The sequence below is a fragment of the Anabrus simplex genome, chromosome 12, assembly GCF_040414725.1.
Source record: "Anabrus simplex isolate iqAnaSimp1 chromosome 12, ASM4041472v1, whole genome shotgun sequence".
Lineage (NCBI taxonomy): Eukaryota > Metazoa > Arthropoda > Insecta > Orthoptera > Tettigoniidae > Anabrus > Anabrus simplex.
Genome location: NC_090276.1, coordinates 71286849 through 71302619, shown reverse-complemented (window position 1 = coordinate 71302619; position 15771 = coordinate 71286849). Strand labels below are relative to the sequence as shown.

Below are 15771 nucleotides of genomic sequence, written 5' to 3'. Positions count from 1 at the left end.
TATGCAGTAACATGTTAGATTGCAAACTAATTTGATTAGTAGGAAGTGTCGGCAACCCGCTATTTCATAATGTAGCAAGAGTAACATAAATTATAGGGGTTCTGATGGACCATACCCCTATGTCTATGCAATCCCCATAGACAATCGTTGTGAAGGTAGACTTTGCAGTACTTGCCACTCGCTTCAATAAGTTTGCTTTCTAACCTATTAATGCATAAAAATCCGGGCTCTAGTGATGACTGTAACTAAGAAGTACAAGTTTGGCCACAGAACAGGCTGGTTTGAGCAAAATAATATGGAATTAAAGTTAATGCCAAAAAGAGTGAGATAGTGATCACAACGAGAAATGACAGACCTACGGGAGGGATAATGCTTGGAACGGAACAGCTTAGGAAGGTAGAGAGTTTCAAGTATCTGGGAGGTATCATAGAGGAAAGCGGAAGAAATGATGAGGAAATAATCTAGCGTGAAAGAAAAGCAGGAGCGTGTCAGAGCTTGGTTTGGAGCAAGGATGTCCCTCAGAGAAGCAAAAGAGTGGTATACAGGACGCACTATGTACCTATTCTGACGTATGCAGATGAAACTTGTGTCATGAGGCAGAGACCTGTGATTAGGATACAGGAAAGTCAAATAAAATTCCTGAGAATCAAAATAGGAGTGACAAGAATGTATAAGATGAGAGATGAGAAGGTTAGAGATATAGTAAAAGAAGGGCCACTACAGAACAGGATAGGGGCGTCTAGACGTACATGGTATGGACAGATGAAGAGAATGACAGAGGAAAGGGTACCCAGCAGGATGCACGAAATGGGGATTACAGGAAAACAACCAAAAGGAAGACCAAAAGGCAAGTAGATTACCGGAGTTTAAGAGAAGTGGAGAGGTCTGGGCAAAAGTGAAGAGCGAGAAATGGTGGGAAGACAAGAGGAGAAGAGGAGATGGAGACACTTATGTTCCAAGTAGACCTTGCCAACAGCTGGGAAATTATTATATTATTATTATTATTATTATTATTATTATTATTATTATTATTATTATTATTATTATTATTATTATTATTATTATTATTATTATTATTATTATTATTTGAAGAGTATGAGTCTTACCTATGAAGGTAGCACACACCCTAGCCTTCAATCCACCAGAATTAACCAATGAAGGTTGAAATCCGCGACACTGCCCGAATCGAACCCGAGACACCTCAGTAAAAAGACAATCGAGTTAACAATTTAGCCATGGAGCCGAAAAAGTATTTTATTGGAGGCTAAGTAGAGACAAGATATTTTACCTTTGACTTCATGTATACTGTTCAGTGTTTCACAGACCAAAATGTCTTTCAACTGCATGATCTACTTTCCATTATGGTACAGATACAACAGTACCATCTTGACCTGCTCCTTGACCATATTTGTAATTTGAACAATGATTCTCAAATCCTTGGTATTCTCCGTTCCAGAATCCTAGAATGTCCTCTCTTCAACAGAAGGGAAGTCAGGCATTTCAGTCTTTTTAGTGAACGCTGTGCCGAATGTGAAAAACTGTCAATCATTGAGTCACGTTGTCCGAATCCATGGCTGCCTGGTCCACGGAAACTCTGGTTCTATTTCCGACTAATTACTATGGCTCGAGGACCGGATATGTGTGTCGTCCTCAGCATTAGATTCCACCCTACATAGGCCCCATCCTTAACGACCCGCATATCCTCAATGAGAGTTAATTCCATAGAACTCTTTAGACCTCTTTGTAGAACATACGCCATTTCAGCCTCGTTGAGTCGTGTTCAATCATTCGGTTCAAACATTTATCCATATGAAGTATAATGTCTTGTATTATTCTAAAAGTGATGAAATGATAGTAAATTGTCCGTACCTTCAACACGAATTAGCTTTCCTGCAACCTGGCTCCGTGAACTACTCCGTATACAGTGGTCCATAGTCACGCACATGAAGACGATTGAGGTCTGCCTTAAAATGTACAACACGGGCATTACTGGAGAAATGTAGAAAATCATTAATAAGATGTGGATTTTCTAGCAGTAAATAGTTTCAATTCGTATGAGTAGCAAGTACCCTCTTCCCCACACTATATTTTTATTGTGTAAACGTTACGCGCACTGCTTTCTTATAGCACCTACTGTGTATGCTTACCTCCATACAGAACCGTAAGCGAGAATAGATACGCCTTAGAACTCGGTAGATATGATGGCATCCTGATCGTTAGAGCAATTGTGGTTTCTTCTGAGAAATAAATCAAAATTTTAGAAATAATTCCCTTTCTATATGGTGGAATAATAATTATCAATTTTACCACCCTGAACAGTAAATCTATCAATCAGAACTATAAGAACGCTGTTTCTCTTTTGAAGTTTAGCGGGAATTGTAACAGGAATTAATCAATGTATGCAGAAAAATTCTCGAGCTAATCTAAATATTTTGATACGTGCGTTGTTGTTGATCATGTAAGAGGCTTAGGATATTTTGACAAATCATACTTTTGACCTGTATGATTGCATTGTCTGAGATAATGCATAATATTGTACAGCTGTCGTTGATGTTCAGCCTTTTTCCTGAATCCCCTGAAAATTATGTTTAGATGACTTAACTGCCTTAGCTGTACGACGGGTTGCAGTCCCTTCAACTGCGCTGCGACTTGCAATCTGGATCAAAATCAATTAGTAACCCAATATTTATAAATATTCCGACCAGGGATTTGGAAGTGAAACAAGGTACTACTCACAACATTTTCTTGGAGTGGGTGTGTGGTGGGGTTTCTTATTTCAACACCAGGCGAATACTGGGAGATAATTAACCTTACCTTCTCAATCGCAGCCATAATTTACTACAACTTTCTACACTATATGCCCTAAGACTTTTAATAAGAAGTAACTAAGTCTCTAAATAAAGGAAAAGATGACTAAGATAAAGATGATGATGTTAAAGACAGTGATAATGGGGATTATACTGTAGTACGAGTTGATCCACGGGACGTGATTCTTTCGTCGTGCACAGCATTTGAAAAGGCATGGCCTCCTAATTCCTACGTCCATCTGTGCCCGGAGAACAACCGTTAGGGAAGCAAAGCCCCCTGATGAGACGCCAGCTCCCGCGTGGCTCCCATGGCCTACTGCATGCAGCTGCGCGACTCAAGAATCAAATCTCGCGGTTAAACACCCTAAATATTGATGGTTCGATTCTCTCGCCTTACACTCACTTCACATTAAAATAGAACACGCCATTCACAACCTAAGGTAGTCGAGTGGAAAGACCAATTTATATGTTGTATCTAATTGGAATTGAGTTATAAAAATGTGTATATATTTTAAGGTCCTATTTTTTTCTTTCCGTGTGATATGTTTATTAATATAATTACTTTGCTTCCGTATCATCTGGATAGTTGACATAATTATCAACGTAGTGGCCCCGGGTTCGATTCCAGGTCATGCCGAGGGTTTTAGTTGCGTCTAATTAATAATTATTCACCTAGGGGGACGTCGTGCTTATGTCAGTTCTATTACACACTTCTTCATGCACACACAACACAGCACAGAAGCACGCAATGCTGAAAACATTTCTTAAGGAAGGTTTGATACCCGAAAAGGCATCAAATCGTAAAATTACAACATCATGTAAATTAATGATACTTTTGATAATGGAGCTGTAGTGAGGATACCAGAGGCAAAAATCTTCCCTGGTGTACTTTATAAAGTCTCTCAAAAATCCACAGTTCTAGCCCTTCAAGCAAGCAACTCAATGTAGAAAATATCCTAGTGATATGAGCTACGAATTTTAAGTAAATATAATAAGGTATGAGCAATCCTTTTCCTAATCATCGTTATCCGGTCGATTAGATTAGCAGTCGATGCATTGTTTCATTTAAGCTGTTATAACTACATTCGGTGTGGACATTTTTCATACAATCAGAAAACGCCTGAGGGCATTGAATCAAGGATTACAATACACAAAGAATGATGTAAATAAGTTAATGTGGCTAGTAATTATATCAAGAAGAAAACGAGTAAAGAAACAAGCTGCTTCTCCGGAACTTCATTAGGCCAAAAGTGATTTTCAAAACTTGTTTTTCAAGTTGATATAGATATCCAAGACTCGCAGTTTGAAACCTTTAGCCCTTCGACTTTCAGCACAATTTAATTTTAGGTTTTTCGTGGCATGGGGACCCCTACTTTGCTAAGAAATGGTTTCAATATGAAAATGTCAAACAATTTGGTTTCTTACTTGTCCTACACATAAGTAATAACCTTATTTTGACTCACATCTTTCTTCTTTTCGTTTTGGCTATCTGAGGACAATGTTAATTCGTATCAGCTTTGTTTCTTCTGGTCTTTCTCCTTGTCCAGTATTCTTTCATTCTCATACTTTGCAATCTTCTTCGAACTTCTGTCCATGTAGATTTTGTTTCGGGCCTCAATCTGTCCAGAAAACCTGTACAATCCTGATTTTTTAAATTTAAAAGTCACTCTGTTTTATATCTCTGGTTCCTGTATTCAAATTTATTCAAGGTCCCTTTGTACCTTTTGGATCCAGTGTACTGTATTATTTGCAGTGTTAACCTCCCCTGGTCCATTCTCAGGGTTTGTCCGAAGATCACGCTACTTCTGTTCTGTATGGCGTCCGAGATTTTCTCTATCTTGGTATACAGTTCTTGGTTCGCTCGTCTTATAAAGTGACCGTCCTCTATTCTTCATGATACCAATATCTTCTTGAGAATCTTTCGTTCCACCATTTCTAATCTCTTAAGTACTACTGTTCTTAGTAAGTCAAGAGTTTCTGCTGCGGATGCCTCAATTTTGCATCAATCGAAATATTCTTCTTATTGTAGATGTTCAGTTACTTTGTATGTTCTATCTTCCATTGCTTCTTTTCCTGTCACCCCAATTTCTATCCATTCTCCTATGCATTTAAGTTTCTGCATATTCTGAATTTTCCCTCCTTCTACTATTATTTGACTGGAAAAATTGAAGTTATATTATAAAACGAAATATTTCAAGTATAATGACCAGATTATCAGTACACCGTCATAAACTCTGCGTACCCTGTCCTACGCTTTGTTCACAAGTGAGTATAAGAACGCCCTTCAACAAAATCAGTTGACGTGTCCAACGCCCTGAATTCCAACCTCAAGCGTGATCTCCACAATAAACTACACGTGGATATACCATTAGTACAGAAACTGGAAATGAGGTTTACTTACACTGAAATCTCTCTCCCATCACAATTTAAGTCACTTCATATACATACAAATGTTTATCCACGTAATCGATTCTTCTTGTGTAATTTCTTATCGATTCCCGAGATAATGTGTATTATCAAGTCCTTTATACGTAACACCACGTTTCTACAGTTAGTTGAGATAGCAATATCATCAGTGCCCAAAAGCAATCCAACGTTCTTTACCCTCAGCTGCTCGTTACATGTCATAATAGGTACAATAATGAACACTCTGTGCCATGTCCTGAAGGAATGTTTTCCTCGGTCATCCCCGGCGTTGCTTCCGCGTAAATTTTGCTTCCAGCAGATTGTGGTCTCCTGAGAGGCTGGTGCAGGTCTTTTGAGTTGACACCCTTTAGGCAAACGGCTCGTCTGTGAGGATGAGGCCCTTACCTGTGATGAATTCTAATAATGAAGATGACACATACACCCATCCCCCAAGCCATCGGAAGTAACCATTGAATTTTAAAATCACCTACCCGACCGGGAATTGAACCCGCGCCCCTCTGGAAAAACGGACAGCATGCAGATTGGTAAGAACAGTATTATGTCGCAAAATGTGGCCAGTGAATTTAGCTCTTCTTTTCTGTATAGTTCCGGTCTAGAAAGCCAAGAATAACGGCCGAGAGGATTCGTCGTGCTGACCACACGGCACCTCGTAATCTGCAGGCCTTCGGGCTGAGCAGCGGTCGCTTGGTAGGCCAAGGCCCTTCAAGGGCTGTAGTGCCATGGGGTTTGGTTTAGTTTTTTTTCTGTATAGTTAGCATCAGTTCTTCTCTTCCCTTGAATGTCCGACTCGTTGGCTGAATGGTCAGCGTAATAGCCTTCGGTTCAGAGGGTCCCGGGTTCGATTCCCGACCGGGTCGGGGATTTTAACCTACATTGGTTAATTCCAATGGCCCGGGGGCTGGGTTTTTGTGCAGTCCCCAACATCCCTGCAACTCACACACCACACATAACACTATCCTCCACCACAATAACACGCAGTTACCTACACATGGCAGATGCCGCCCACCCTCATCGGAGGGTCTACCTGACAACGGCTGCACTCGGCTAGAAATAGCCACACGAAATTATTATTATTATTTTCCCCTTGAATTCCTCGAGGAATACATTTTGTGTTCTCTTTTCAAACCATTTAACCCGTAGCATTCGTCTCTATATCCACATCTCATACGCTTCCAGTCGTTTCCAATCCTGATCTCTGATTGTCCAACATTCACAGCCATACAGTAGCACACTCCATGGAAGAGAGATTACAAATTACAAATTTCTTCCTAATTCTAAAATCTAAATTTGCACTAATAAAAAATATACTATTATTAAACGCCTGTTTGACAAGCGTTATTCGCCCCTTTTATCTCTTTACTGCACCTGTTATCATTGTATTATGTGAAAATCATTAAATCAATCCGCAATTGGATGCATTAGCACCTTGAGTATGGGCAACCTGTGAGTGTCAATACTCGGCGGGTGATCTGAGTACAGGATCACTGCAAAGCGTTCAAATATTCTGCTTCTGGACGCATCTACGATTGGGACTCGAATATCTTTAGGTGCTGCTTCATCTAAGAAGTTTATATCTTTGTTTTCAAATTACATGTATGTATAGTGCTTTTAATGTATCAGATAATCTATGTGCTTATGGTGTCTGAATTTAATAGGTATATTTTTAATTAACTAGCAAGATATTTGGTACGGTTTTAAACTGAAGGCTCTCTTCGAGACCACACGGGCGGTGTAATTATATAGTACACTCTCAATTCAGACGTCAAGCTGTTTTGTTTCCGAATCTAACCCTCATTTAAATCTTGTAAAACCGGGCGAGTTGGCCGTGCGCGTAGAGGCGCGCGGCTGTGAGCTTGCATCCGGGAGATAGTAGGTTCGAATCCCACTATCGGCAGCCCTGAAAATGGTTTTCCGTGGTTTCCCATTTTCACACCAGGCAAATGCTGGGGCTGAACCTTAATTAAGGCCACGGCCGCTTCCTTCCAACTCCTAGGCCTTTCCTATCCCATCGTCGCCATAAGACCTATCTGTGTCGGTGCGACATAGAGCCCCTAGCAAAAAAAATCCTGTAAAACTGAAAGTTTTAGAATTCGCCCTTAATTAACATCTGGAACGTACAGGCAAAAACCATTTCCAATTTCAACTTCATACGTCGGGCAGTTTTGGAGTAAGAAACGCTATTCTTTTCCAACACAACCCCTAGTTAAACCCCTTAACAGAAGAATATTTAAAAATATTTCTTGACTGACTTGTAGGTCATGAATGAGTATCTATTACGTGAAACGTCAAGTTTCTACGCTAAACGATTTTGTAGTAATAAATAATTTTGTTTTGTGGTTTTAACTCTATTAACACCTGGGGGATGATATTTACCATATCAGTTTTATTTAATAATTACAACCATTATGTGAAATTTCGGATTTGTACGGCGAAGCGTTTCGAGAAAACTGAGTAGTTTGTTTTTCAGATTTTAACCCCGATTTCATCCGTTCAGGACACGAATATTTTCAATTTTTCTCAGAGATCACCTAACAAATACGGAGTTCAGGGTATACAGTGACTGATCATTCACGTCCTTTATACGTAACACCACGTTGCTACACTTAGTTGAGAGTAATAATAATACTTGAAAATTCTGAAATCAATCCGCGTTGGATGCATTAGCGCCTTGAGTAAGGGCAACCTGTGAGTCGCAATGTTTGTCGGGTGGTCTGAGTACAGGCTCACTGCAAAGCATCGATTGTATTGTGCATACGATGGCGTGAATGTTATGCAGCATTTCAGTGTTAGTGATGAAGTTGAAAAATGTCCAAGAATTGTATTCTAAATTTATTTTCCTCACATTTGCGCTAGTATTACATTCAGTACAGTCTGATGCAGCCCTTAGTTGGTCTGAAAACAAATCGGTGTAAAAATAATTTTGTCCGAGAGCTGACTTCTGCCGTACAGAATGCCATTGACCGCAACTGCGAGCAGCTCTCTGCATTAGCTGTGCTACACCTTGATTCAATCTCACTGGGAGAACACACAACCTGGATACTTGAAGTGATCCACCTGCTCCAGACTTCGGAAACTCTTAGGGTTCTCTCCCTTTCCGATATCACCTTATTCTTGAAAATGCTAATATTCATATCATGCTCGCTGCATCTATTTTAAGAAGCCTAATGTCTAGGTCATCGGCTTCTTTTCGATCGACCGACGATGGCTGTCTAACAAATGCACTTATTATTGGTGTTAATAGTTCGTGTATTGTGTGCTGAAGTACCACTTTGTGCAAGGACTGAGAAACGAAAATACTTTGACTGTAACATTAAATGGGAATGTTCACACCCCTGCTTTCAGTCTCAAAAGAAAGCTAACTTACCTAAGTCCAAGTTACTTCAGTTTGTCACATTTTTTGCAACCACAGTAGTACTCATTTATACAATCCTGCATGGTGTTAATGAAGTTGTTTTTATAATTCTTGTATAGCTGCAACAAAACTTGCTTAACTGATGTAACACTTTCTTAAATCGTATTGTTCTTATGTGACAAGAATAAGTCTTCTTCCAGACTAGTGAGAATCAAAAGAAGTCACTTACCAGATTATTAAGAGAATGGAAATATTCATGGTCCACAGATTGCGCTGTATATTGCAAGTCGAAAAACTGACTGTTCGATATTTATGAAGAATTTCAAAATGGGAATCAATTGTACTTAAGATTAGAATTGAACATTACCAAGCCAAACCTACGGCACAACAACCCCGAAGGGTCTTGGCCTACAAAGCGACCGCTGCTCGACCCGAAGGCCTGCAGATTATGAGGTGTCTTGTGATCAGCACGACGAATCCTCTCGGCTGTTATTCTTGGCGTTCTAGACCGTGGCCGATATCTCATCGTCAGATAGCTGAATTGTAATCACGTAGGCTGAGTGGACTTGGAACTAACCCTCAGATCAAGGAAAAAATCCCTGACCTGGGGCCTCCAGGTAACAGGCAGGCATGTTACCCCTATACCACGGGGCCGGCCTGGACTGAACATACCCTACATAAATCAAATAAATGTATATTTAAAGTAATATAAGTTAAAACTACATTGAAATCCACAAAGACCAAGGAATAATCTGAGGAAGTCTGCGCAAGAGCAAATTGTGGAAAGGAAGAGGCAATTCGAAGTTAAGGAACTTTTCATCAGAGTTATTTCTCTTAAGTAGCAATGTGTGGTTGATGAGGCTAATGTAGACTTCCTAAGACACTATCTACAAACCAATCGTTGCACACTTTTCCACCGGTAACAATACAAATGATTTAGTAGTTAACATGTACTCTTTATGATTATTGTTATCGTCATCGTAGTCATGGGTCCTCCAGTTTCATATGCAGTCATAACCAAAGGAATATGATTATTCATTTCAAAATTCCAATATCCACGGGCTGGAATTCCAACTACGCTGGTCTTACGATAATAGCAATTAGCTACCACGCCCACAACTCTGATTTTTTCTTTCTCATAATGATAAGAGTAAGATGATTTAAAGAAGTCGTAAAAGTTACCTTCTTTGAAAAGTCGAGGACTCCAAAGCAACCAACTGTGCGAACAACAGTGTTTGATATCACAGCTATACTTCTGTGAAAGAAGTTAAAGAGAGAGTTGACGCCTTCATTTTGTCTGTAGTGGTATCAATGTACAAGAAGGCAAAGTAAATATATATTCTGAAGAACTGAAGACACATTATGGATATCCTTATCTCTAGTATGGCATTGTTCAAGAAGACGCTGCCTGAAAGTTTATATTCTAAAAGGTTCAAGGCACAGTACTTAAATTCCCGTCGATAGTTATAGCAATGAGATACAAAGAAGCATAAAAGTATCTACTTAAAACAGTTGAAAACAAACTTCTCATCTGTAGTGGTAGCAATGGGACTTCAAAGAGGCTATGAAAGAGTATTTTCTAAACTATTTAAAGGGCACTACGGATATTCTTGTCTGCTACCACAGCGACGTGACTATACAGAGGGCCATGCATTAGTCTACTGTAAACAGCTGAAGACACACTACGCTAGCGATGTGACTATACAGAGGGCCATGCACTAGTCTATTCTAAACAGCTCAAGACACACTACGGTAGCGATGTGACTATACAGAGGGCCATGCACTAGTGTATTCTAAACAGCTCAAGACACACTACGCTAGCGATGTGACTATATAGAGGGCCATGCACTAGTCTACTGTAAACAGCTGAAGACACACTACAGTATCGATGTGACTATACAGAGGGCCATGCACTAGTCTATTCTAAACAGCTGAAGACACACTACGGTAGCGATGTGACTATACAGAGGGCCATGCATTAGTCTATTCTAAACAGCTCAAGACACACTACGGTAGCGATGTGACTATACAGAGGGCCATGCATTAGTCTATTCTAAACAGCTCAAGACACACTACGCTAGCGATGTGACTATACAGAGGGCCATGCATTAGTCTATTCTAAACAGCTCAAGACACGCTACGCTAGCGATGTGACTATACAGAGGGCCATGCATTAGTCTATTCTAAACAGCTCAAGACACGCTACGGTAGCGATGTGACTATACACAAGGCCATGCATTAGTCTATTCTAAACAGCTCAAGACACGCTACGGTAGCGATGTGACTATACACTAGTCTATTCTAAACAGCTCAAGACACACTACGGTAGCGATGTGACTATACAGAGGGCCATGCACTAGTCTATTCTAAACAGCTCAAGACACACTACGGTAGCAATGTGACTATACAGAGGGCCATGCATTAGTCTACTGTAAACAGTTGAAGACACACTACGGTAGCGATGTGACTATACAGAGGGCCATGCACTACTGTATTCTAAACAGCTGAAGACACACTACGGTAGCGATGTGACGCAATGTGACTATACAGAGGGCCATGCACTAGTCTATTCTAAACAGCTGAAGACACACTACGGTAGCGATGTGACTATACAGAGGGCCATGCACTAGTCTATTCTAAACAGCTGAAGACACACTACGGTAGCGATGTGACTATACAGAGGGCCATGCACTAGTCTATTCTAAACAGCTGAAGACACACTACGGTAGCGATGTGACTATACAGACGGCCATGCACTAGTCTATTCTAAACAGCTGAAGACACACTACGGTAGCGATGTGACTATACAGAGGGCCATGCACTAGTCTATTCTAAACAGCTGAAGACACACTACGGTAGCGATGTGACTATACAGACGGCCATGCACTAGTCTATTCTAAACAGCTGAAGACACACTACGGTAGCGATGTGACTATACAGAGGGCCATGCACTAGTCTACTCTAAACAGCTGAAGACACGCTACGGTAGCGATGTGACTATACACAAGGCCATGCATTAGTCTATTCTAAACAGCTGAAGACACACTACGGTAGCGATGTGACTATACAGAGGGCCACGCACTAGTCTATTCTAAACAGCTGAAGACACACTACGGTAGCGATGTGACTATACAGAGGGCCATGCAGTTTTAACGCACACATGTGAGTAACGAGTACTAATCTTCAGCGCGCTCTGGAGGCAGGTCACGTGCCAGGCTGGAGAGAGAACTCCCGCCTTATTAGAGCCGTGCCGCCCACTTTAATATACATGGAAAGTAACAGCTGAAGCTACACTGTGTTTGACAACGGACACGATCGTTCAGAACCTCCCTAATTCCTCCACAAACTTACTTCTTAGGTGATTTTCATCATTTGAGCATCATTTTGACATTAAGATAAGTATTTAGGTCCATCTGGTATGAGAGTAACAGAGTTACCAACATTCAAGCATGGAGAATTATCGATTGACTCCAGTCCTTGTGGACGTTCAAGAAATATACTATGCTCTTTTCAATACAACGAGAAAGGGTAGGAAATATTCAGCTGGTGTTGGTACTGATTAGAGCCAGCATGTTCAGGCAGAAACAGGTTAGAGGTGGTGATTGTTGCTGATGGTTATTGTTTTAAAAGAAAGTACAGTACAAGTGGGCGATTATCCTCTATTAACACTGATCAGAGGGGGTAAAATGGAAGAGGTCAACACTTAGAGAAATAAAGGTGTCCGCCAAAGGAAATCAAGGGCCACGAAAGGCGTGAAAGTGAAAGACTCCCTAGGCGTGGAAACCTAATACCGACGGGGTCGGAAAAGAAGAAGAGCTGACCAAGGAAGCTGGATAGCGTAGATGAACATGAGGAGCATGGCACAAGGAAGTGGAAACAATGCCGGAATTCAGCTAAGGGCAACGTGGTTGCCAAAGCATGCTACCAACCTAAGAGACACTGGTGCCTAATAGATTAAAATACAAAGTAATTTGGTAAGTAGAAAGTGTCGTCTAGCTCGCTTTTCCGTAATGTAGCTACAGTAACATAACTTTTAGGGATTCTAATGGGCTGTACCCCTAATGTTTATGCAACTTTCATAGCAGAACCGTTATGCGGGCTAGTTTGTACTTGTTATTCCCTTGAGTATTCTAATCTATTACTGCCAAAACATCCCAACTCTACTGATGATTCTAGTTAAATTCCCAAGCTGGGTCAAGCATTATAACCTTGTCCGACTACTTCCTCAGGCTCCGGGACTGGGTCTTGGTTTTTACCCTAATACACACCGCTTCATATACACTCACCACAGCACACGAATAACCCTTACAGAAACACGCAGTACTGCACTTATCCTACGATACAGTGTTGGTGTCCGAAAGGGCATCTGACCGTTAAACTGGACTAAATTCCTCACCTAACGCTGAACTTAAATAATATCGAACTACTACTTCTTCTTCTTTTTCTTATTCTTCTTCTCCATGACCTTCTCCCAACTAGCTACGATAAGATAATACCTGTCTCCAATAATTACAGATACCATAGATCCAGGAAAGGGTAACGGTTTGATACATGCAGTAAAAGCACAAATAAAGAATAAGGTGTACGAAAAAATCATTACCCAAAATTTAACATTTGTAAGTTATTTAGAAATTGAACAGAGAAAGAATGGCCTGAAAGCAGTGTTAGAAACGTTGTTGTAACTTCTCGGAATTGCTCTAGAAATCCATCAGATACCCCAGAAACATGAACCCTCCAAAGAGAAGATAACCACAGTATTCATCCTCAGTCTCTCCATACCACGTCCGACTCGTGATATGAATATTAGTAATAACTGTCAAGAAACACGCAGACTAATTAGACTATGACGATAAATTAATTATATGCTCTAACTATAGCCTACGTACTCAATTACTCTAGACTTCAACAGAGTTATATTGTCTAGGTTTTCTCAGGCACAATTCTATTACTAACTAGCGTGAATCAATTCTTTTCCTTCTATTAATTTACTTCCTCACATTCCCCTAATAATAATAATAAATAATTTTGAAACTTTTCTCGGGTGCATCCACTCTCTATTCAATAACTTTACAATCGTACACAGCTGGGTTTCGTTATCAATTCTTCCTTTCAGGTTTGTGTGTTCTAGGATAGTTCTATGTGTTGGCCAGCCTAATAAGCAAACGCTATGCTGCATTCTGTTGTTTGGTTGTGCTGCTCAAATTTTAATTTTATCCTCGTGGATGTGTGACTTGTATGTAACGCATTATCACGTCCAGACCAACAAGAATTTTCAGGAAAAGGGAAATTCCAAAAAGGGTATTTCTGGGGTATCAGGCACTGATTTTAGGTGTTAATGATGCAGTATCTCCATACAATTAGGTAAATGTGGGACATTATTATTGCACACTTTTAGGAAGTTCTTTACGTACGGTGTAGGTATTTGAACATTTTACAGTTATTCCATACTTTTCTTTTTCATTTCTAATTTATTAATGGAAATTACCAAACATTTTATGGGAAAATATGAGGAATTAGTGTACTAAAAAATATAGAAATGTTCTTCTCTCCCCATTAAAACAAAAAGGTCAGTATATGGATGAAGCTTGTGTCGGTACCAGCATAAAATTTTTACCTCATAGGATTCATATTTTCTGAGAGAAATTTAGTAAAAGTTCGTCAATTTATCATTGCCAGTACAGCACATACAACCTTAAACTCAGATTTTAGTAAAATAACTGCAAATCGAGAATGTAATTAAAAGTAAAATTGTGTAATTTATTGTTCAAGTACGTATAAACCGCAATCAGTATGAGTCTAAGAATCAGCAATCGCCACTGCACTCACGAATGGTTCGGATTTTGCACACACATGACCTAGACCAACATCTAATTTTAGCCTTTAGTCCTAAAAGTAGTCGAAAGATAAATATATAAAACCAGATAACAGATCGTGTATGAAATACTGAATGAAGATTCACTAAGATCACAGTGGAATCATATCACTAACATGCAGCTTTCTTCTTGTTCTGTTGCAGGTTCTGCGTTGGAGACCGTTTCTACCTGTGTGAGAACAAGATCCTCTGCGAGTACGACTACGAGGAGAGGCTGGTGTTCGCCAACATGGCGTACAACCCGAGCAGTCTGGCGCATATCAAGAGACAAACCTCGCATCTTCCTCCGCCGGTAAGTCATATTCTTCAACGTCTTCAAATGGAGCATTAGTTTGTTCCACTTTTACGGACGAAGACTCTCCTGAGTAGTATGCATACATGCTTTACAGATAGGACAGAAAGGTTGCATACACATCCTCAATTACGTAACACAGAACTCTCAAACTGCCTGCGGGCTTCGGCAGCCCAATTAATGTAAGAAGGTCTTAAGACTCGTCCATACTCGAGTAATGCCCGTTGCACCGCGCTTTTCACTAACCTTAGTAAAGTGATCTTACATTTACATACCCCAACACCTACCAGCTCATTTTGTTGCGAGATTCTTGTGAATCATGTTCACATAATCGAATGTGGTAATTGTCATTCTCATGTAACCAAAACATTCTGTCCGGATATTGTCATAATTATGCCAATGATAAAATTCTCCATATTCAATCGATTTTGCTTCACTGGATGGACTTCATATTGAATGAATTCTGTTTATGAGCAAAATGTCCTCTACTTAACGTCCGTAAATTGAATATCTGATGTCTCGAAGGAATTTTAAATTTCCCAACGAATCGTATATGTTATATCTTAAAATAATTCAAATTTTCGGCATCCCGAAGGATATGTAAAGTCTCATCTTAGAAGATCGAATTACGAGGGACAACCCCACAAGCATGCCGTTCGTAGATCTAGAAAAGGTATCTAATAACGTTGATTGGAGCAAGCTATTTGCGATTCTAAAAGTGGTTATCTAAAATCTGTACAAAAATCAGTCTGTAGTGATAAGATTCGAAGGGTTTCGAAACGAAGCAGCAATCCAGAAAGGAGTGAGTCAATGCTCTAGTGTGGTCCCCCGCAAGTAATCAATCCCTATTTCACCTTAAATTACTCGTATGTTAGGACTATCGTTCATAGCGATACAATATTAAAGCATAAGAATATTACAAAGAGTTAAAATCACTGTGTAAGATACGGAAAAAATCTTAAGAGCAACACCCTTTCACAAATATATCAGAAACTGTCGAGGAAAGTTTACATTACACTAA

The 15771-nt window shown here is 39.9% G+C and overlaps 1 protein-coding gene across 1 annotated transcript in view; it reads left to right on the top strand.

Moving 5' to 3' along the window:
• The first annotated feature begins 749 nt into the window (after positions 1 to 749).
• LOC137502806 (uncharacterized) overlaps positions 750 to 15771 on the top strand; it is a 39314-nt gene continuing 24292 nt past the window's right edge. The window contains exons 1-2 of the mRNA XM_068229812.1: positions 750 to 847; positions 14603 to 14750. Of these exons, the coding sequence (XP_068085913.1) occupies positions 750 to 847; positions 14603 to 14750 (246 nt within the window). The remainder of the gene's footprint in view (positions 848 to 14602; positions 14751 to 15771) is intronic.